General features: G+C 67.2%; 1 protein-coding gene across 4 annotated transcripts; it reads right to left on the minus strand.

Moving 5' to 3' along the window:
* Positions 1–1,359: 1,359 nt before the first annotated feature.
* On the minus strand, positions 1,360–21,164 carry PPP6R1 (protein phosphatase 6 regulatory subunit 1). 4 transcript variants are annotated; one of them, XM_054709966.1, is made up of 24 exons: positions 20,656–21,164; positions 13,489–13,721; positions 11,821–12,007; positions 11,609–11,746; positions 11,453–11,518; positions 10,106–10,218; positions 9,904–10,017; positions 9,393–9,555; positions 8,727–8,879; positions 8,505–8,639; positions 7,955–8,019; positions 7,759–7,874; positions 7,586–7,671; positions 7,403–7,492; positions 7,204–7,301; positions 6,380–6,437; positions 6,123–6,295; positions 3,729–3,865; positions 3,470–3,650; positions 3,301–3,371; positions 2,924–3,005; positions 2,448–2,558; positions 2,299–2,370; positions 1,360–2,215 (listed from the first exon to the last, which is right to left on the minus strand). In XM_054709966.1, the coding sequence occupies exons 2-24, from the start codon at positions 13,713–13,715 to the stop codon at positions 2,212–2,214; spliced, it is 2,640 nt and encodes an 879-aa protein (XP_054565941.1). In that variant the 5' UTR covers positions 13,716–13,721; positions 20,656–21,164; the 3' UTR covers positions 1,360–2,211. The 4 variants fall into 4 exon arrangements, with proteins under 4 accessions (XP_054565941.1, XP_054565939.1, XP_054565942.1 ...); XM_054709964.1 differs by lacking the exon at positions 20,656–21,164 and adding an exon at positions 18,046–18,142; XM_054709965.1 differs by lacking the exons at positions 1,360–2,215; positions 20,656–21,164 and adding an exon at positions 18,046–18,143 and having other exon boundaries at positions 2,295–2,370.
* Positions 21,165–22,000: the final 836 nt, after the last annotated feature.

Below are 22,000 nucleotides of genomic sequence, written 5' to 3' on the forward strand. Positions count from 1 at the left end.
GGCAAGTGGTTACTCGTTAACCAGTTAACCGGGCAACCCGGCAGCGTCCTGTGGATGAACTCGGGGACTGATTCAGCGCTGGGAAATGCTGCCCCGCCCAGGGATGGCTCTGCCTGGCAGGGGTCCCTCCTCCCCCCAGCCCCCCAGCCCGTACTGCAGCCAGGCCCAGCCCTCCTTCACCAGGCGATGGGGGCACCTTCACCCTGTGGCCGATGGAGGAACCCCTTCTCCCTCCCTCTCCACCCCCCGCCCCTGCACTGGCTTCCCTCCTGTGGGGCCTGCACGCCCTGCCCTGCACCCCCAGCCGAACACTTCCTGGTCTAACAAATGCGGAATGACGACCTGACCTGCCCTCGAGCTCACTGAGCTCACCACCAGCCCGGGAGGCCCAGCACCAAGGCGTCCGGGTGCTGTGGGTCTGCTCTTGTTAATCCTCACCGATGGCGTCGGGCCGCACCGCACCTCGGCTGCAGACTTGATCCCTGGCCCCGGTCAGGGCAGGAGGGTGAGGCAACCAATCCATGTGTCTCTCATCATCGATGTTTCTCAGTCTCCCCCCTCCCACTCTAAAAATCAATGGGAAATGTCCTCGGGTGAGGGTTAACAAAAACTTAATGGTTGATTTCTTTTAAGAAATTTATTGGTTTTAGAAAGAGGAAGGGGGGGGGGAGAGAAGAGAGAGAGAGAGGGAGAGAGAGAGGGAGAGGAACACACTGACAGGCTGCCTCCTGTAGCACCCCAACCCGAGTTGAATGTCGGGGTCAAACCAGCAACCTAGGTGTGCGCCCTGACCTGGAACCCGCCCGCCACCTTGCCGAGCAGGAATGACACTCCTAGGGAGCCACACACCTGGCTCAAAGGCTGATTTTTTCTTTTTCTTAATCCACTGATTTTAGAGAGAGGGGAGAGAGGGAAAGACAGAGAGAAACATCCATGTGAGAGAAACTCATCCACTGGTTGCCTCCTGCAGGAGCCCAGACCAGGGCCTGGACCAGGGAGGAGCCTGCAACTGAGGTCCATGCCCTTGGCCGGAATCGAACCCGGGCCCTTCCACACGTAGGCAGAGGCTCTGTCCACTGAGCCACACCGGCCCGGCCCAGCCTGTTCTTGGACTGAACCCCCCTGCAGGCACCACCGAGAGGCCAGCCCGGCTTCCTGGGTCACCTCCCACCCCCCCTCCCACCAGAGGGGGGAAGGTCTCCCCGTGGGTGGACAGAGGGCGGCTCAACAGCACACACGTGAGGCTGGGTGACTAAGGGGGCCTCGGCCACGGCTCTGGAGACCAGGCCAGGCGAGGCCGGGTGATGCTCAGGACGCTGCCCCTCCGCCCCCCCCGAGAAGTCCAGGTCTGAGCAGCAGTGTCTTAAACTGTCTCCTTTATTCATTCATTTATAGGTGAGTATGAAACAGCTGGGCACCCACACACACGCACGCGGCCTGAGAGGGCGCTGGGTCAAGGTCACTTGGTAACTGGGCTGGACCCCAGACCCTCAGGCACTGGAGGGGGACCCCAGCTGGACCCCCACCAAACCCCCGTCCAGGGTCTGTGGGAGGCGCAGGGGTCTCGTGAGTGTGTCAGGGCCTCGTGGGAATGTCACCAGAGAGACAGGACCTGCCCCCAGAGCCGCGGGCCAGGCGAAGGGCCCTTGAGCTTCCGGCCCGGGGAAAGTGCAGGGCCTGGGGGGCGTGGGGCTGGGCGAAGGCACGGCCCCCCTCGGGCCTCGGGCCCCCCAGGTGGACCTGAACTGAAAGGCCGAGTGTGGGTGTGGGCATCAGAACCACGGGGGGGTGGGGGGTGGAGGGGGGACGGCGCCTCAGGGACCCCAACGCAGCCCCGCTGGGAAGGGGTGAAGGTCCCCCCACCTGCCCAGGCCTGGTTCCATCTGGCTCTCCCGCCCTCTCCTCCCTGGACATACATATAATATAGAATATAGCTCTCTCTCTCTCGCTCTTTCCTCCTTTCTTTCTACTTGACTCTATATCTTTATTCAAGGAGATAAAACTCCATCTTTTTTTCTCAGTGCAAATGGGGGGGGGAGGGGCCTGTCTCCCTGGCACCAGCCTCCTGGGAGTCCAGAGGAGAGACATGGGGTGGGGGTGAGACGGGATGGGCTGATGGGGCCACAGGCCTCCACGGGACCCACCCTGACCCCGCCCGGCAGGATCTGCGCACTGGACGAGGGTTTGGCCGCCATCACCGGAACCAGGCAGCTACCTGGGAACCAAGAGGGAGACGGGGTGAGGAGCCGCGGGCCCACTGCCCCTCACCCCCACCGGCAGCCCTGGCCTGCGACTCACTGGGCGCCTGGGGACACCGGGCCTCCCTGGGCAGAGCCGTTGGGCACTGGAGGCAGCTGGAGGGCCTGGGCACTGTGGGGAGAGGGGGACACGGGAAGGTCAGTGCCTCCCCCCACAATGCCCCCCCCCCGTGGCCACCCCACGCTCACCTCTGGCTCTGTGGGAGCCCGATGGGCTCTGGGCTCTTCTCCTTCTCCATGGTCTGGGGGGGCTGGGGGGCCCCAAGGGCTGGGACAGAGGTAGCAGGGTCTCTGGTTGCACTGTGGGGCGTCGGGGTCAGGCGCTCACGCCCGGCTGTAGGCCCTCGCCCGCAGCCCGGGGTGAGCAGGGCAGCAGCGCAGACCCCGGGGCTGCTGGGCAGGAACCCCGTCGTCGGGGACACGGGTCTGCGCGCTCCTTTCCCCTCCTGGCCCCTCCCGCCCATGGGGCTCCCGCAGAGCCGGAGGTGAGCGTGGGCTGGAGGCCCTGGGCAGCAGGGTCCTATCCTGTGGGCACGGGCACAGCCCGATAGCCCTGGCCGACCTTGCCAGGGCCCCTTGGAGCAGCTGGGGGGCAGCGACCACCCCGAAGGCCAGGCTTTCTTCACCTCCCCACGCGCCCCCAGAAACTGCGCCCAGCAGGTCACCTGTCCAAGGGGGTGGGGGTGGAGCTTGTCCTTCGGAGGGTGGCCTGGAGGTCCCTGACGCTGACCAAGGCCTGGCAGGGGGCTGGGGAGACAGGCACAGCCTGAGCAGCGGTGCAGGCCGGGGGCAGCGTGGGGAGGCGGGGGGGCAGCGTGGGGAGGCGGGGGCAGCGTGGGGAGGCGGGGGCAGCGTGGGGAGGCGGGGGGCAGCGTGGGGAGGCGGGGGGCAGCGTGGGGAGGCGGGGGGCAGCGTGGGGAGGCGGGGGCCAGCGTGGGGAGGGGGGGGCAGCGTGGGGAGGCGGGGGGCAGCGTGGGGAGGCGGGGGGCAGTGTGGGGAGGGGGGGCAGCGTGGGGAGGGGAGGGCAGGGGCAGGGGCTGACCTGAGGGCTCCGCTACTTTGCCGCCGCCGGAGGCTTCCTGAGGTGCTGAGGGGGGTGCGGGGTCTTGGGACCTGGGAGGGGGAGAAGCAGCCCAAGGAGCCGGGTCGGCTGGAGCCTCGGAACCAGGGACCCAGACCGGCGCCGCTCCCAGCCCGGCCTGCGGCCTCACCTGAGCTGCAGAGCGCTGGGGGCCGCGGGGCCGGCTGGGCTCGGGGCGGGGAGGTCCTGGGGCACACCGACCGGCCCCTGAGGGGCAGGGGGCCCAGAGCGCGGTTCCTTCTCCCCAGAGTCTTGGGGGCCGGTCGGGGTGTCTGTAGGCACTGGGTCAAAGGCGGCTGCCCAGCTGGGGCCTGGGAGAGAGCAGGGCGGCAGTGAGCAGGGCAGGCAGACCCTGTGTCCACCGGACCCCCACCCGCGTGGTCACTCACTGAGCGGCTGGGGGCCAGGGCTGGGGTCAGAGGGGGGCCCGGCCCCATCGTGGGCCCCCTGGCCGTCCTCCTCGCCGTCCTCCTCCTCCTCCTCCTCTTCCTCCTCCTCGTCCTCGCTATCTGTGCTGCCTCCGCTCCTGCCCCAGAAACCAGACGAGGGCTGTTGGCGGCAGGGAGCACGGGAAGCCCGTCCCCACCGCCCACCCCCAGGGCTGCCCCCGGCATCTGTGAGGGGTAACACGAGGGGTGGAGGAAGGTCGTGCGGATCAAGGGCAGGCAGGCCCCCCAGCGCACGGCCTCTCGGGGGACACGCGTCCTCCAGCCAAACTCGGGGGACTCTGTTGTTGTTAATCCTCACCCGAGGATGTCTGTCCATTGATATTTAGAGAGCGGAAGCGGGGAGGGAGGTGGGACATCAGTGCGAGAGAGACACATCAATTGGCTGCCTCCCGCACACGCCCTGACCAGGGCCAGGGCCTGAGCCTGCAACGAAGGTATGTGCCCTGGACTGGAATCAAACCCAGGACCCTTCAGCCCATGGGCCACACCGGCCGGGGATTGGGAGGGACTCTTGGCACCGCTGTGTCCCTGGCTGAGAGCACCAGAGCACATGCAGCTGCTCCTAAAACTGCGGACGTGACCGAGACGCGGACAAAGTCCGCCCGGCCACCTGCCCACCGATGGGCCGGCCGAGCACAGGCTGAGCCCGGCCGTGTGCGTGGCTGGAGGAGTGGCTGCTTGCCCTGCAATCAGATGGGACACCGGCCAACGGGGGACAGAGGAGAGCTTCTCGAACCCGAAAGGGCCGCTCCGAACCACCACTCGCACCACACCCGGTCCCCCAACATCAGGAACAAGACGCCCCCCACATCTGCCCCAGCCATCCGGGCTGGAAGGAAGGAGCAGCCCAACCGCAGACGGCGCCCGTAACTCTACGCGGGAAATGCTGAGGGACCGGGGCGTTCCGAGAGGGCACGGGACACGGGTCGATGCTCACAGCTTCTGTGTTTCTGTCCACTTGTTACCACCTCAGTGACGAGCGGCAATTCCATTCACCGGTGCACTGAAGAGAATCTAACACTTAGGAATCAACTCAACAACAGAAATAAAACAGACGCTCTGAAAACTTCAAAACGCTGCTGGAAGCCAAAAATACCTAAATTCAGGGAGACACACCTCACGCTCAGGGGCCAGGAGACAGAGACTGACAACGCCCACACGCCACCCCCAGCGGAGGCCCCAGGCCCTCGCTGAAACTGACAAGTCGATCCCCAAGTTCACAGGGAATCCCAAGGGATCCTGAACCATCAACACAACCTGAGCAAAGCGGCCCGATCACACCTCCCAACCTCACAGCCCCTGCAGCACCACAGGGACCCAGCCCGCGGTCGGCGCCGGCCAGGACACGGCAGGCGGACCCCCCGCAGTCCGTGGCCCAGTCGTGGGGAAGGACAGGCCCCTCAGCAAGGGCTGCTGGGACCGGGCTGCCCACGAGCCAGGAATGAAGGGGGACCCGCCCGTCGCTCAGAAGAGACCAAACCCGAACGTGAGCACCAAGGCTGTAACCTTAGGACAACATGGTGACCCAACCACAACCACAACCTGGGCCTCGGCTGCTCACACAGCGGCACCCCTGGGCGGGCCAGGGAGCACCCCACAGCGATGGCCCCGACACAGAACGCCACACCCCCCTACCCAGCGGGGGTCCGGGCAGCGTCACCCCTGGGAGGGCAGGCAGCAGCCGGCAGGGGGACAGGGATGGTTCCACGTGGCAGAGGGGTGTCCACGGGCCAAACCTCAGAATTCACACGCGCGCCTGCATGCTCCCTCCACGTCATTAGGAAGGTAACCCCTCTGGGCTCCCACCAGAGGCCCCAGGGCAGAGCTGTTCCCACCCAGAAGCCCCGGGACAGCCCGTATGGTGGAAAACAGCGCAATGTCGCGCAAGGAGCTGGTCACAGGTCCTGACACCCGGCCTGAGGAAGGGACCATCACCACCTGTCCTGTTACTGAAATGGGGGGAGGGCAGCCGGCGGGACCATCAGTCGCCTTTTGGGGACACCTGCATGAGCGCTGCGCCCCGACAGCAGAGTCCAGGGAGAGGGAGGTGCTGGCTGCAGACGCCCCTGGATCAGCCGGACCTGAAGGAGCCCCTTGAGCTGCAGCCACAAAGAGCCGGGACCCGACTCCTGTTGGAGCTCAACCCACCAGAGCGGGGCTCCCAGCCCTCAGAACCCAGAGGCCCCCCTACACACACGCCCCATTCCCACAGGGTTCTCGTTCCCGCGAGCTGATGGGAACTGCCCCGCGTGGGCCCCGCAGCCCCCGCGATGCCGCCAGGCCCCCCGCGATGCCGCCAGGCCGGAGAAGGAGGCGGGGGCGGGGGGGACTCACCGCACACCTGGGGGCTGGCCCAGGCGGGCCCCCCTGGCCAGCTGGCTGCCCTGCCAGGCGCCGTCCTCCCCATCGGACTCCCCAGAGCCCTGGCCCTCCTCCTCCTCCTCCTCGTCGTCATCAAACTGCTGGATCCGGTCCTTGTAGCAAATCTCCAGCAGGTTGGTGTTGGGCTGCGGGGGGCGGGGGGCAGGGTGGGTGGGCGGCACTGCCCACAGCCCCCCACCCCCCAGCCCAGAGGACGGGGCGCCACTCACGTTCTCGTCGTCGGCGTTGAGGGAGAAGGTGATGCTGGCGGTCTTGTCGAAAGGCGCGCTGGGGAGAAGCAGGGGGTGAGGAGGCGGAGACAGGCCGAGGCGGGACAGGCCGCCTCCTGCTGCTCCTTCCCGCACGCACCGCCCTGGCTACCCGCCACCCGCAGCTGCGTCTCTGCCATCGTCCCCACTGGCTCACTCCCCGCGCGGCGCAGGCCCCCGTGGACCCTGGTGGAGCGGACGTCCTGCCCGGCTCCTGTCCAGCCCTCGCCCAGGTGCCCGGGGGACCGGGCGGAGCAGGAACCCTGTCTCGGCCGTGCCCGCCTGCCTGTCCCTGGAGCCCATTGCCCGCCTCAGGGCATCACGGGCTCTTTCTTCAAGAGTGACCTCTTTCTTCCGCTCAGCGGGCACTTCCCTCAGGGCCCCGCAGCCCGGGGTGCCCTGGACACCGGGCCATGAGTGGCTGCCGGGCCGGGGCTGAGTGGCAGCACCAGACTCAGCAGGGGGCCCTGGGCAGGGGGTGCCGGCCGGCCGCTCCTGCCCCTTCGCTAGGTGGCGCTGTCACAAGATTGCCCGTACAGCTTACAACGTGCCCCTCAACTTGCACTTCTTCTCTGACTGTAAAGCTGCAGATGCCTGTGGCAGAACGTTCGTGACCACACACCAGAGGCGATTTAAGATGCTGCCGCCACAAATACCCACGCGCAGATCTGGCCACTGAACAGCCTCCGGGGGGCCAGGTGCCCATCCCAGCGCTCCCCGCGACCAGGAGGGCCCGGGAAGGATGGCAGAGGCCGGGCAGGCAGCCTCCGACGGGGCACACTCACTTCACACTTTCCTCCTGCTCCCCGAACTCCTCGTCGTTGAAGCCGAAGTGGTCGATGAAGGCCGAGGTCATGCGCTGCATCTGGAAATCCATGAAGGCCTGCAGGAGCGCGGGGACGGTCAGGGCGGGCGGGGTGGGAGGGCGGGGGGGTGGGAGGGCGGGGGGGGCGGGGCGGGGCGGCCCTCGGAGCCCCCGCCCACCTGCTGCAGCACAGCCTCCTCGGGGAAGTTGAACTCCTTGAGCCGGTCGTCCTCGTCGTCGCTGGAGGAGTGCAGGTGGTGCGTGTTCACCTGGGGCAGGAGCGGGAGGCGGGTGAGGGCCTGTGTCTGTGGGGACGAGGGCACGGGCGCGGGCACTGCCGAAGCGGGAGGCTGGGGCCTCACCAGGTCTACCATGTTCTTCTTGTTCGTCTCGGCCAGGGGTCCCGACACAAAGGCCTCCCACTGCTCCTGCTGCTCAGCGGACATCTCTGCTCGGCAGGAGGGGACAGGGACAAGGACGTGAGGCAGCCCTCGGCCTCCCCCCCCTCCCCCCCGCCTCCAGGGCGAGCGCTCACCCTTCAGCAGCTGCCCCAGCTGCTCGGCGTTGGGCCCCTTCTCCGTGTTCTGCACCAGGGCGTTGGCCATTCTCGTCAGGTGGCCCATGTAGCCTTTCCGCGGGCCGCCTGCGGACCTGGGTCGGGGGGAGGCCGAAGCTGGACACTGGCCACCCGGCCACCCCCCACCCGGAAGGCAGGCGGGAGGGACACTCACTGCACACGCTCGTTCTCCTCCCAGGACGCCAGGATGCGCTCCACCAGGCGGCACTGCTGCAGCAGCTGTGGGGGGAGCAGCCAGGTCACTGCGCCGCCCGCAGACCAGCCAGGGGCCGAGGCGGCCTCCACTGCGCCTGGCAGCCGAGCCTCTGCTCCCTCTAGAACGTGCAGCGCACCATCCAAACAGCCCGCGCATGCGCCTGCCCCTCCCCGGCGTGCCCACTCCGCTCCCCCTAAACATCTCGGCCTGTCCAAGCCCCATCCATCCAGACAACAAATCCCCAGCTCCCGCTGAACTGCTCCTCCCTGAGGGCTGGGCAGCCGACACCCCGAGGAAGTCCTTCCCAGGACACCCCCACCTCCTGAGCTGTGTCCACTCACCTCCCCGCGTCACCCTCTTTTCCCCAGACCTGACCTAAAGACAAGTCCGAGGCCCCACGCCCAGGATGCGAAGTCACACCAAGCACTGGCTCCAGGACAGGCGAGGGACAGACACCGGGCAGAGCCCAGCCGTGGAAGGGGGAGGGGACCCGCAAGCCCCAGCTCACGTGTTTCACGCCGAGGTTGGGGGCGGGCGTCTCCAGGCTGCTGTCGGCGGGGGGCCCGGCGCTCAGCATGGCGCTCACACACACCTCCACTTGCGTGTGCAGGAAGTTGTTGAACACGTAGTGGAAGAAGAGGTCCTGAGGGGGGAGGCACAGGCTGGCATGGACAGCCCCCCGAGGCCCCACCCCTGACCCACCCCCTGTGCCCACGGCCCCGCCCCGCACCAGCATGGTGTTGGGCACGTCCAGTGCCAGGAGCTCCTGGGTCAGGGCCGTGTCGTTGGCGCTCAGGGCGCTGGCCAGCAGCTTGACCACGTGCAGCCGCGTGTTGCCCAGAGGCGGGGCCAGGATGCCCCACGTCGTGTGCAATGGCTCCAGCTGCAGACACAGAGGCGGCTCCATTCTGGCCCACTGCTGCCCGGGGCCAAGGAGCAACCTCCCCTGCCACCCCCAGGCCGCCCTGCCCACCCCCAGGCCGCCCAGCCCAGCCCCAGGCCGCCCAGCCCAGCCCCAGGCCGCCCAGCCCACCCCCAGGCCGCCCAGCCCACCCCCAGGCCGCCCAGCCCACCCCCAGGCCGCCCTGCCCACCCGCCAGGCCGCCCAGCCCACTGCCAGGCCGCCCAGCCCACCGCCAGGCCGCCCAGCCCACCCGCCAGGCCGCCCAGCCCACCCCCAGGCCGCCCAGCCCACCCGCCAGGCCGCCCAGCCCACTGCCAGGCCGCCCAGCCCACCGCCAGGCCGCCCAGCCCACCCCCAGGCCGCCCAGCCCACCCCCAGGCCGCCCAGCCCAGCCCCAGGCCGCCCAGCCCGTCCCCAGGCCGCCCAGCCCGTCCCCAGGCCGCCCAGCCCAGCCCCAGGCCGCCCAGCCCAGCCCCAGGCCGCCCAGCCCACCTCCAGTGGCTCGAACAGGAGCTGGTGGAAGTGGCTGAGGCGCGGGCGCAGGGCGTGCAGGGCGCCCATGCTGGACACGGGGCTGTCCAGGGTCGCCTGGCCCAGCAGCTCCAGCTGCCCGTCCACACTGCTGAAGAAGTTGTTCACGATCACAGACTCGGACCTGCGGCAGGGCAGGGCGGAGGGCAGTGAGCGGCCCAGACGGCCTGTGCGTGTGCGTGTGCACGTGCGAGCACACCTGGAGAGGAGCGAGGCTGCTCCCGGCCAGGAGGCGGCCAGGACACGTGGGCGGGCCTGCGGGAGGCACCAGGGGCCTGGGGGCCGTAGGGTAGAAGCCCCACTGCGTGCTGGACAGTGACGCCCGAGGGGCCCTGGGTGGGGACGCCAGCGGGAAGCTGTGGGCAGTTGACTTGGCCTGTTTCCTCGGCTGCCAGGTGGGAACGGGAGGACTCTCTAGGACCACAGGGACCCCATGCCCTCCGGGAGCCGCAGAGCGGGGAGGCGCCCTCACCGTGGCCGCCTGGGCTCCAGCAGCGTCAGCAGCACCTGGACCCCGTTGACGAGCACGGACGGGTTCAGCTGCCCCTCCAGCATGTTGCTCAGGAGCTGCTCAATCGTCTCCTGCCTGGGGCAGAGGGGTCAGGGTCAAGGGCTGGCACCCAGGTTCCCAGGCCGGCGTCCCTCCCTGGGCCAGGGTGCTCCCGCAAACCCACCTCTCCAGGGTGGCCAGCAGCTGGTCGGGCTCCGGGCTGTCCTGGACTTGGATCACCTGCTCCCGGCTCAGGCGGATGATGTCGCACAGGGACTGGGACGCGTTGGAATGTTGCTGGGGAGACGGAGAGAGAGCTGAGGACCCCAGGCTGGCTGCCGGGCCCCCCACGGCCCGGTGTCTGGACCCCATGAGTTGGCCATCTGGCCCCGGCCCTTAGAACAGGGAGGAGAATGGCACAGGCACAGGGACACAAGTACCGAGGGAGGAAGCTCCTGGCACCAAAGACTGGAGGGGAGAGACGGCAGAGCACAGAGGAAACCCAGGAAGGCTTCCTGGAAAAGGAGACGTCCACAGAAACCCTGCGCCCGTCAGTGGCCACAGAAGGGGCATCCACCCACTGCTGCAGGGCAGCAACCGCGCTCTTTCCATGAGCAGAGCGTTCCTCAGCCTTAGCAAGGGATGCAGCACCGACACGCTACAACCCGGATGCACACAGGACACGGTGCTCAGGCAAAGGCCAGCCGTGGACCACATGTGTGACACATGTATATGAAACACGCAGAAGAGGCAAACACAGAGACAGGATGCAGACTGGTAGCTGCCAGGGGCTGGGAACCATGAGGGAAGTGGTGTGGCAGCTGATGGGCACAGGGTTTCCTTTTTGGAGCAACGCACACCAACTCGGTGACAGCTGCCCCTCTGTGAGCACACAGAGCACCGAGTCCCATGTGAGGAGCAGGTGGGCGCAGTACATAACAGCCTCCAGAGAGCTGCTGCCAGAACAGCCAAGCAAGACAAGAACATGGGCAGAACGCCCAGGCTAACCCCATGGGCTACAGGCAGACCCAGGAGACACAGACCCGGGACCCACAGGCAGCCCGGGACCCGAGGTGAACCTGGGACCCACAGGCAGCCCCGGACCCGGGCAGGCTCACAGTGGGCACCCTTGTCCCTCTGCCACAAAGGCCTGGACGGCCACCACCCTCCCGGCATGGGGACAGGCTGGCCCTGGGTGCTGACTACCTGCACCTTGTGGGTCGGGGGAGCCGAGGCCCCAAGTGGATTCTCTGAAGAACAAGCAGGGCTCTCCAGGCAGAACCAGCTGGAGGGGGGAGGCGGAGTGGCCCCGGGGAGGGCAGCAGCGAGGATGCAGGGACAGAGCCCGGACGCAAAGGCCCCTCACCAGACCTGCTCGCTCAAGGGAGGCCAACTTCCTGGCTCGGAAACGTCCTGTGGGTAAACCCCGTTCTGCTCTGCCACCTTGTCAGGGAGCAGGGAGATGGGCACACGGCTCCCAACGCTTCTCCTCAACCCCCTCGGGAGGGGCGGGTGTGTCTGGGACACTCACATTGTCATCCTTCGATGGGTGGATCTGCTCGATGAGCCGCTGGACAATCTTCTCCTCGTTGAGCCACTTGGGGTGAGAAAGAAGGCGGGGCTCCGCTCACTGGCCCGCCTCCAGGCCCCGCCCCTCCCGGCCAGCCCGCCCCTCCCTGGAGCTCACGTTGACCACTTCCTGTCTCAGCTGGGGCCGCTCCACGCAGGTGAGGAGCCGCAGCAGCAGGTCCATGATGGCCGAGGTGCCGATGTGCTGCAGCAGCAGATCCACGAAGTCGTCCTTCTTCCGCAGGAAGGACACGAGCTGCGGGCACGGGCATGTCAGATGGCGGGACCGGGCCGCGCCCCGCCCGCAGGGGCGCCCAGGACGGCGGGTACCTGGTCCGTCTTGCGGTTGATGAGGATGCCCATGACCTTGCTGAAGAAGCTGGCCAGCAGCGGGTTGAGGCAGCCGCTGCTCTGCAGGAAGCCGTAGAGCCGGTTCAGCAGGGACTCATCGGCGCCCAGGGCGTCATTGATTTGGGGCACATCCGAGGTCAGGATCTCACAGGCCACACTGGGGTACCTGGGGGGCAGGGAGGGGGCTGTCACATCCAGAGAGGGACACAGGTAAGGGGGAGAGCCAGCGGCGCCATTCTCACCTCCCTGTCAGAACCCCACAGCAAGCCCGTCACCTCCTGCATCCACCTGCTGGTCCCCAGGGCCCCCCCAGCCCAGGTCACCGCCAGAGCCTCCCCTTCACAGTCTGTCCAGGTGATCTACAACTACCCTTCTCCATGTACTGGCTCGAGGGCCGCCCTGCCCAGTAGGCCGCCCTGGCCCGGGGGGACCACAACCTGCTGGAGATGCCCTGGGAGCTGTAGGCGTCTTGGGTGCCTCCTCCCCGGGTTCCTTGGAGCAGGGCAGGGACCCAGGGGCCAGGAGGGCACAAGTGGCGAAATGGAGGCTCCCTCGGTATTTTTGGCTTCTGTGAGCCAGACCCCAGTCCTTGGAGCCACCACACTCAAAGGAGGGGGGGATGTTGGGAGGGGGACGATGGACTGAGGTCAGAGCAGAGGAGAGAAAAGACATGAGGGAGCAGGTATATGACAGACAGATGGACAGCAGAGGGTTCTGCTGACCCTGCCAGAGGTCCCCGCACCCTCATCAACTCCCACTTTACAAAGGGCCCGGGCAGCCCTCACCCACCACCATCTGGCTCAGGCCTCAGGCGCAGAGATGAGAACCGCATACCACCCAGGGGTGAGGGGGCTGGGCTGAGGGCGGCACCAGGGAACAGGGAGGATGAACCGAAGGAAGCCCGTGTCAGGTACGGGCTGTGCAGGACCCGAGAAGGGGGTGGACCAGGGCAGGCGGAAGTGCCGTTATGGAGACGATTCCCATCGTGCCCCCAACAGGGCCCTGCCAGCCTGGCCCCAGCACACCCAGGGCCCTAAGTACCCGTGGGGTGACGGGGTGGGTGGGAGAGAGAAGGGCAGAGGAGTGTGCAGGAGGGGGGCGGCGGCCACCTAGGGGCCATGCCAACTCTGCTCCCAGCCATGCCCTGTGCTCCTGGCACCAGCTGGGGCAGGCACATATCCATCTCATGCTCCGCAGGAGGGAACGCTACAAGAGAACTACAGGTGAGGAGATTCTGTCTGGAGCCAGAGGACTTGCTCTGAGCCACACCAGGACCCGTGGGCCGGCCCGCGCCTGACTGTGCCGTCACCCGCCGGGACGCTGGGCTGTCCGGTGCTCAGTCACCACGGGGGAGCAGGCAGCGTACAGGGAGCTCTGTATTCCTCCTCACAACCACACGCGAGGCTACACGCATCTCGACAGAAGCCCAATGGAAGAAGACGCAGGAGAAAGGATCTGGGGTGGGGGTGCAGGTGGGGCCGCTGAAACAAGACTGGCCAGCCGCTGCTCCCCACAATCAAGGCGCTTCCACGGAGCCCTGCCGTGAGTGCTGGGCGCCAGGCTGTAGGTCTGCACCCCGGCGCCTGGCCTCCCGCCTCGGCCTCCTCGTCCCCACCGGGAGCCCCTGGGACAGCCGCGCAGGCTCACTTGTAGCGCAGCCGCTCCTCGCCGCTGGCCGGCGGCTCCTGGGTGACCCAGGCCACCATGGCCTGCAGGTGCGACGGCCGCAGCAGGAAGTCCAGCAGCTTGCGGTTGACCACCTTGCACTCCTGCAGCACGTCCTCCTCGTCCAGCAGCTCGGGCAGGCTCAGGTCCTCCCGCTCCAGCAGCGTGTCCAGGTGCGAGCTCGTGTGCAGGTCAAACTTCCAGAACATGGCGCCCTGCGGGGAGGGGCTGTCACCGCTGAGCCCGCCGGCCAACGCAGCAAGCACCGGGCCCGGGTCTCCCCTAGCTGCCTCTGGTCCAGGCCCGAGGCCCACTCTCCTGCTCAGCCCTTAGCCCCAGGCCCAGGAAGGCCCGAGGGTGCGCCGTGCCCAGGGCCCGCGAGGGAGAGTCCCGTGCAGGAAGCAGCCGCGGTCCTGCCCCACCAGGGCCAGCGTCCACTGTCCCCACAGCCGGGCAGGGGCCCCCAGGCGGGGCCAGAGCTGTGCTCATCCTGGAACCCCGGCCATCAAACTCGCTTCAATCTATTTGCTGAACAAATTCAAGTGCCCATGACGGCCAACACGCAGCTACCATGCAGCCCAGCGAATCGCCACGTGGTGCAGGGCGTGGGGCGGTGGCAGGCAAGGGAAGTCTGTGCCGTTGCCTGGATGCCACACACACACACACAAACACACCCAACCCCCTCCCCACCCACAGCCCAGGACAGGGAAGAGGGAAATGGGGGGCGTTCCCAGTACAGCCACGGACGGGCCCAAAGGATGCAGGACAGACAGGGTCCCCGGCTCAGCAGGGAGGGCAGGCCGGCTCCCACCCCCGGAGGGCGCCCTGGCTGTGACCCTCATGCCAGGCTGTGGCATCAGGAGCACCTCCTGCAGAGCGCTCACCAGGCGCCGGGTGGACCCAAGCCCCTGTGCGCAGGAACTCAGTGTCCCCCACAGGCCCCTCGGTCCACACCACCAGCTGCAGACCCGCCGAGCTTGTAGCCAGCCCCCGGGCTGCTGTCCCCACCGCCTGTCTGAGGGATGCATCCCCCATTACCCACGGGCAGCTCACGCCCAGGGCAGCTGGGGCTCTGCAGCACGGACAGGCACTGACCAGCTCACGCTCGTCACCTGCCGCGTGAAACCCCCAAAGCAGTGGCCACCGCGAACGGACCCAGGGGACGAGTCCCTCCTGGGCACCTCCGGACCCGCCGGCCAGGCCCTCTTCTCCGATGCCCGAGTCCTCTGCCCACACCGCCCGGCGTGGACGGCACGCCAGCACGGACAGAGCAACAGCCCGAGGAGAACGACGCTGACCGGGGAAGCAGCGGACTGAGCCAGGGCGGAGCCAGCAGGGGCAGTGACGCGCCGTCCAAGCCTCCATCCATTCAAGGCACCGCTGCCCCGGCTCCCTCTCTGGCCTCCACGGAGCCTCAGTCCCCTCGGCCGTCCAGGGGACCTGCTGACCAAGCCCAGGAACAAGTGGCTCTAAATCCACAGCAATCCCGAGGGTCTCGTGTCTGCTCCTAGCCCCGGCCCACACGCCGGGAGGTGTGGCCAGATGCCGGGCCGGCCAGGAGGGGACAGCACCTCACAGGGTCCGATCCTCCCCCAGATTCATCCCACCCCCGTCAGGCCACTGTTTGAGTGTCTCACGTCGGTTCCTGGCCCAAAGCCCCATGACGGCCGCTCCAGTCCCTGAATTCAAAGCACCACGGGCCCCTGCCCACCACCTCCGGGACATGGGTCCCAACCTGCCCGGCACATCGCGGTCACAGGAACGACCCACGGGCACTACAGCGCCCTGACGGCTGACAGAGCCGCACAGCACCTCCCTCGCTAGGCTGCCGTCAGCACCCGGGGCCGGAGCCGGGCACGGAACCTGAGCTGGACGGCGTCACCTGGGCCACAAGAAGCAAGGACCTCGACGTGGTGAGTGTACCGCCTGCTCCTACAGCGGAGACTTGCGCGTGGCAATAAGGGGCCAGGAGGCCAAAAGGCCGCCCAAGCGGAGCGAGTGAGGCAGCACCAGGGACCACCCGCCGCTGCCTCCATCAGGAGCCGGGAGAGGGCTGCTGACAGGCACAGGGTTCGCTTTCGGGAAAAGGATGTCCACCAGAAGTCCCCCCAAAGTTCTAAACCAATTACATACCATTTCCCTTGTCAGTCACGCCTCCACCCAACACCATGGTGGTGACGCTGCGCAGCTGTGGCTGTGCAGGAGCCCGGAACTGCGCACTATAAACGGGTGAATCATACGGTGTATGAATTACATCTCAACAAAAACCGTCACCAAAACAAACAGACCAGACTGCCGAGCACGCGGGCCAGGCCCGCTGGCTCCACGGCCCAGTCACCGGGCTGACAGGGCGCCAGCTGCCCGCGGAGCTGAAGCACATGAAGGCGGAGCCACCCAGATTCCCCTTCCCACCTCACCATCACAGTCCCCGAACTAGGTGCCCCCAGGGGGGGGCAGGGTCGGGCCCAGCCAGCCCTGCCGAGAACCTGTACCGCGTGGGGCCCCGGGTGAGGAGGGGGAGCGCTGTTTTTATTCCCATTTAACAGATGCAGGGACCTGGGCCCGCAGGGAGGAGCCCCGACTGCCAGGAGGCAGACCCCGGACCCCAGGCCCTGCAAGCCCCCGTCCTGACTAGAGGCCCACCCACTTCCAAAGCCCGTGGTTAGAGGGTGCAGGCTCTCCCCCCGAGCCCCCACCCCTCAGCCTCCCCCTGCTTTGGACAGCAGGTGGGCGTCCCTCCCGAAGCCGGCTTTCCAGAGGTTTAGAGCAGGGAGGGGGCGGCTGCAATAAGACGGGGGGGGGGGCGTTTGGGGGAGCTGGGTGACATGGACTGTGGATCCAGGGGCCTCACAACCCAGTGGCCCCTTCAGCTCTCAGAACCTCAGGTTGCCCCTCGGAAAATCAGGAGGCTGCAAGGACAGAGGCCACCGAGTGGGGGTGGGGGCCCTGCACGCACACAACGCGAGGCCGATGGGCCGGGAACGCACACAGGAAGAGGAAACCCTGCCGCCAAACGCTCTGCGCTCCAGCCCAAGCCCTCGGGCCTTCCTGGGCCTGGACAGGCGGGTGGCTCTCCTTCTCCGTCGGCTGCGGGTGCGCCCGGGCCAGGCACCTGGCATCCGGGAGCCTCGTTTCCTGTGGGCGAAACGGGCCCCTCCGGCCGGAAGGGCCACGCTGTAAGGACAGCCGGGTCAGGCAGGTGACAGGCAACGAGGCCAGCGGGCCGGGACACTTGTGGGAGGGAAGGGGACCCCACACCCCTGGGTGGCCAAAGGGGGGAGACTGGCCTGTTTGCCTGAGTGACTCGAGTCATTCAAACAGTGTCGGGCGCCACACTCCCCGCCACCCCCACCCTTTCCAGCTTGCAGCAAACCAAGAAAACGGAAGTGACTACCGCTGCTTTTAGCGACCGTTTGACAACGAAGACGGCCGCAAACGGAAGAGGGGGCTGCAGCAAGAAAGGAAGCCATTAAGCACAAACACCTCCCCCTCTGCTGGCTCTGCCAGCGCCCGGGGTCACGCGTGGCTGCGTGGCTCTCGGGCTCCTGTCTGCCAGACGGACCTGACTGCAGGGCCGTCCCCACTGTCCCTGCTGCCCCGCCGGGGGCCGTGGGCAATCCTCTATCGACACCCCTCCCTCACCGGCCCGGGCCCAGGGCTCAGCACAGGCTCCGGTGTCGGGAGAGGCCGCCTGGGACCTGCTGACCGCTGCCACCCTCAGGACACTGGCTGCTCTGGGGAGACACAGGCCAGGGAGCCCAGAGGGGGAACCGCTGCTGGCAGCCAGTCCGTCCCCTGCAAGACCACCTCCCCTAACTCCCCACCCACTGTCACCTCGGCCAAATCTGCAAAGGGGACGGGGACGCCTGACTCCATGGACGGGAGCCGGCAGCGGCAGGATGCCGTCCGTGTGCTGCCGCACAACCCGAGACAGACCCGGGCAGGTAGGCGGTGGGACTCCCGGGGGAGAGGAGGCCGGAGGGGGACCTGGCCAAGGCCACAGGGCAGGACGGCCTGCGACCTACGTGGCTCGGGAAAGCCTGGGGCGTCCCCCGTTAGGTGCCTTGCCCTCTGACCCCAGAGCGGACTGTCCTCAGGGGGTGGCTGTGCCGGTCCAAACCCAGAGGATGCGCAACCAGGAAACACGAGACTGGGACACCAGGCCGAGGGCTGGCCAGGGCCCGAAAGCTCCCATCAGTCCGGTCTCCGGGACGGGTCACGGGGTCAAAGGGAAAAGAAAAAGCACCACACACAGGTTTGGCAACGGCCCTTGGAGATCGGAGGGGCCAGTCAGAAAGGCCTGGGTTCCAGCCCTGCCTGTCCACACCGAGGTCGCCGTGGCCTGGGACCAGGACCTAACCCCGTGGGGCCCCAGCTGACCGCACTTCCCGGGGAAGAGCCACAGCCGGGCGTTCCGAGGGAAACCACGGCCCGGCCCCGAAGGGTGGCGTGTCCCCACCCCCGTGCTGAGCCTGCCCACTGCGGGGCCGGGAGCCCAGGCGACAGGAAGGCCTCAGTCACCAGCCTCCGGCCTCTCACCTCATCTCGGCCTGCCACCCGCATGGCGCTCAACAACTCCTGCCACACCTGACGCTCCGCTGCGCCCTCGCCTCGGCCCTGGCCCGGAGGCTCCCGCCTCGGTCCTCCAGCTCTCCGAGCCTCACGAGCTCCTCCGGGGTCCTTCAGGCTTCGGCGCAGGCACCACTTCCTCCAAGAAGCCTCCCCTGACTGCGCCGGGGGGTTCCACACTTCCACGGCTTCCGTGGCCGCCTTGTGACAGCGTCGGGGCTCTGTGACAACATCTGTCTGTTGGGTCACCTGCCTCCCCTGCCAGGTGCCCGTTTCCCAGGAACCAGCACAAGAGCAGGCCCCCAGCGGGGGGTGGGGTGGGGGGCGGGACTTGGTGAATGAATGAGAACTGAAGGTCCCGGGGCCACAGATCCTGGGAAGTTGCTGGGGCCGAGGGACTGGAGGCGGCCTGACCAAACGCACCAAAACCACGAAAGTCAAAATACACAACACACGGCGGCTCCTGGCAACAGAGCAGACAGGCCAAGACTGCACCCACCGAGCGAGAGGGCAGGTGCGGCACCGTGGCCCTGCGGACACAGTGCGGGCTCCGTCCCGGGCACTGCCTGCCAGCACCCCAGACTCTACCCATCGGCCACCACCCCCCGGCCCCCACTGGTCCTAACAACCGAAAACGTCTCCAGCCAATGCCAAGTGTCCCCTCGGGGGACACAATCACCCCCAGTTGAAAGCCACTACACGAGATAACCCCAAACCAAACCCTAACCGCCTTCGGGGCCCCACACCCTGCTCCGGGCTTGTACCCAGTGCCGCCAGCCTCGGGGAGCATGGGGGTCAGCGCCACCCGACCCCCCACGGATGCTGCGTTACGGCTCTCAACCCCAAACCACACCTGACAACCCAGCTTTCTCACAGCAACACCCTGCTTCCCAGGCCGGGGGTACAGGCACCGTCTGTACGTCAAAGAGCAGCAAGAAAGACCTCGGCCGGCGTGGCTCCGTGGCTGAGCGTCGACCTAGGAACCAGGAGGACCCGGGTTCGATTCCTGGTCAAGGGCACAGGCCCGGGTTGCGGGCTCGATCCCCCGTGTGGGGCGTGCCGGAGGCAGCCGATCCATGATTCTCTCTCATCGTTGATGTTTCTATCTCTCTCTCCCTCTCCCTTCCTCTCTGACATCAATAAAAATATTTTAAAAAAAAAAAAAAAAAAAAGAAAAGACCCCGCTAGGTCACCCTCCAGGGCACGGACGTGCAGCCCCCTGCCTCCCAACACGCCTGCACCCCAGCCGCACAGGCAGACCCGGTGCACAGGCCCGGGGTCCCCGCCTTCCCGCGTGCATGTGCCACTCCTGCCACAGGGAAGGGCCTGCTCCCCAGCACCGTGGGCCACACCCACGCACCCTTCCTAGAGACACCCGCCCGCTGGGCCAGTTCCACCGGTGCCACCTGGGCCCGGCCTCCCACGGCACCCGGCACCCCGAGTGACCTGTCCCTCGCTCTGCAGGTGGGGGTGGCCCAGGGCCGGGGTCCCCAAGGCTGGCGCCCCGGCGCCGCACCCAGAGCCAGCTGCCCGCCGGGCGCCCGGCCCTGCCCTCCAGGCCGCAGCGTCAAGAACGGAAGTGCCCCAAGCCCAGCGCCCAGGAAGCGGGAGCCCAGGGAGCGGGCAGGGCGGAGGGAGCCCCACTGCTGCCCCAGCCGGAGGGGTGCCGGCGCCATGGGAAGGGTCTGAGGAGGGGAGATGGGGGTGGCAGGGAGAGGGGACTGGGAGGGGAAGACGAAGGAGCGGAGTGGGGATGACCTACAGGGGGAGGAACTGGGGGGCTGAGGAAAAGTCTAAGGGACTTGGGGGGCTGAGGAAAAGTCAAAGGGACTTGGGGGGCTGAGGAAAAGTCTAAGGGACTTGGGGGGCTGAGGAAAAGTCTAAGGGACTTGGGGGGCTGAGGAAAAGTCTAAGGGACTTGGGGGTCTGAGGAAAAGTCTAAGGGACTTGGGGGGCTGAGGAAAAGTCTAAGGGACTGGGGGCTGAGGAAAGTCTAAGGGACTTGGGGGGCTGAGGAAAAGTCTAAGGGACTTGGGGGGCTGAGGAAAAGTCTAAGGGACTTGGGGGGCTGAGGAAAAGTCTAAGGGACTTGGGGGGCTGAGGAAAAGTCTAAGGGACTTGGGGGGCTGAGGAAAAGTCTAAGAGACTTGGGGGGCTGAGGAAAATCTAAGAGACTTGGGGGGCTGAGGAAAATCTAAGAGACTTGGGGGGCTGAGGAAAATCTAAGAGACTTGGGGGGCTGAGGAAAATCTAAGGGACTTGGGGGGCTGAGGAAAATCTAAGGGACTTGGGGGGCTGAGGAAAAGTCAAAGGGACTTGGGGGGCTGAGGAAAAGTCTAAGGGACTTGGGGGGCTGAGGAAAAGTCTAAGGGACTTGGGGGGCTGAGGAAAAGTCTAAGGGACTTGGGGGGCTGAGGAAAAGTCAAAGGGACTTGGGGGCTGAGGGACGCGACTGGCTGGGAGGAGCCCCAGGAGGAGAGACGGGTCCGAGGAGAGCTGAGTGTACCCGGCGGGGCTCCCGGGGACGGGGTGCGGGACTCGGGGTGCCCGGCCCGGGTGACCGCACGGGCGGCAGCTCACCTGCGCAGAGGGGCGGCGGCTCCTCGCACTCGGGGCTCATCGGGGCGCCCCCCCCGCCCCGCCGCTGGCGGCTCCGGCCCTGCTCAGGGCCCGGTACGTGGGGGCGGGGGGCGGCGGGGTCTCGCGCACGCGCCCTCGGGCCTACGGGGGGGACCCTCGCGCGCCGAGGTCCGGAGTTCGGGTGTCCGCGCCGGCCGGCCGCGGGCGGGGGTGCAGGGGTGCGGTCGGCGGGGTCGCGAGGCCCGCGAAGGCAGGCTCTCAGCCGGGAAGCCGCCCCGGTCCCCCGGGCCCAGCGCCCCGCGGCAGAGCCGAGGCGGGTCGGGAAGACGTCGTCCGCGCGGTCCGCAGGGCTGAGCGGCGGCCGACGGAGCCCGAGGCCCGCTTCCTCCACCGCCTCCGCCTCACACCGGCGGCGTCTCCCCGCTTTGCAGTCGGCTCGGGGCCTCCGACACCCGGCTCCGTCCGCCACTATCCCACAATCCCCCCGGCGCAGGGGCGCGCAGGAGACCCCGCCCTCCCGCGGTCGTCGGGGTGCGCGGGGAGGCCGCGCGCCGGGGCCTGCAGTGCGCGCGCGCGTGCGCGTGGGGCCCGGCCTCTCCCGCCCCGCCCACCTAGGCCGGCTCCGCCTCGGGTGCGCCTGCGCCGCTCGGTGCCAACCGTCTCTCCCAGAATAAACCCTGGCAACGCAACGCGCAGGCGCCACCGCACGCCCGGCGTTCTCTAGGACTCCGTTCCACAACCAGAGGAAATCCGGCTCCAGGATTTCCCTTTCCCCTCGCTTCAGGTGGCAGCCGGTCTCTCTGCCTCCTCCATTCATATTCCAACGAGGCTCGGGGTCCAGCGCCTGGGGAATTCTTGCCGGTTTCTCTCCAGCCAGGGCCCGGGGCCTGCGTCCCGCCCGGTTATTTCTCTATTTCCCCGACGCCTTCTCTGGCTGCGGGATGACTTAGTCCCACCACCAGGCATTCACCCCGGCCGGCCGCGTCTTCATCACCGCACAAAAAATTCCTCCCAGACCTCGTGTCAAATGCTCAGCAGGGTCCCATCTGGCTCTGAGCCTCAGTTTCCCCAACTTTCACGGCCACCCCTTGCCCATGCTGCAGGCCCACTGCAAGGGTAAGAAGAGTAAATTTGTGTAAGGCCTTCACTTTTATTTTTTTAAAAATATATATTTGATTTCAGAGAGGGAGAGAGAGAAACATCAGTGATAAGCATCACTGATTGGCTGCCTCCTACATGCCCCGCACTGGGGATGGAGCCCAATGCCCAGGCATGTGCCCTGACCGGGAATTGAACCGTGACCTCCTGGTTCATAGGTGGCCGCTCAACCACTGAGTCACACCTG

The sequence above is a fragment of the Eptesicus fuscus genome, chromosome 21 (assembly GCF_027574615.1).
Source record: "Eptesicus fuscus isolate TK198812 chromosome 21, DD_ASM_mEF_20220401, whole genome shotgun sequence".
NCBI classification, from domain to species: domain Eukaryota; kingdom Metazoa; phylum Chordata; class Mammalia; order Chiroptera; family Vespertilionidae; genus Eptesicus; species Eptesicus fuscus.

Excerpts from the sequence above, each read along its gene's own strand:
- PPP6R1 (XM_054709964.1), bottom strand. The coding sequence starts at position 18,069 with ATGCGGGTGGCAGGCCGAGATGAG. Across the intron at positions 9,556-9,903 it reads CTGGAGCCCAGGCGGCCACG|GTCCGAGTCTGTGATCGTGA; the intron begins GTGAGGGCGCCT and ends GCCCTGCCGCAG. Across the intron at positions 3,651-3,728 it reads CCCTGGCCCCCAGCCGCTCA|GCCCCAGCTGGGCAGCCGCC; the intron begins GTGAGTGACCAC and ends GCTCTCTCCCAG.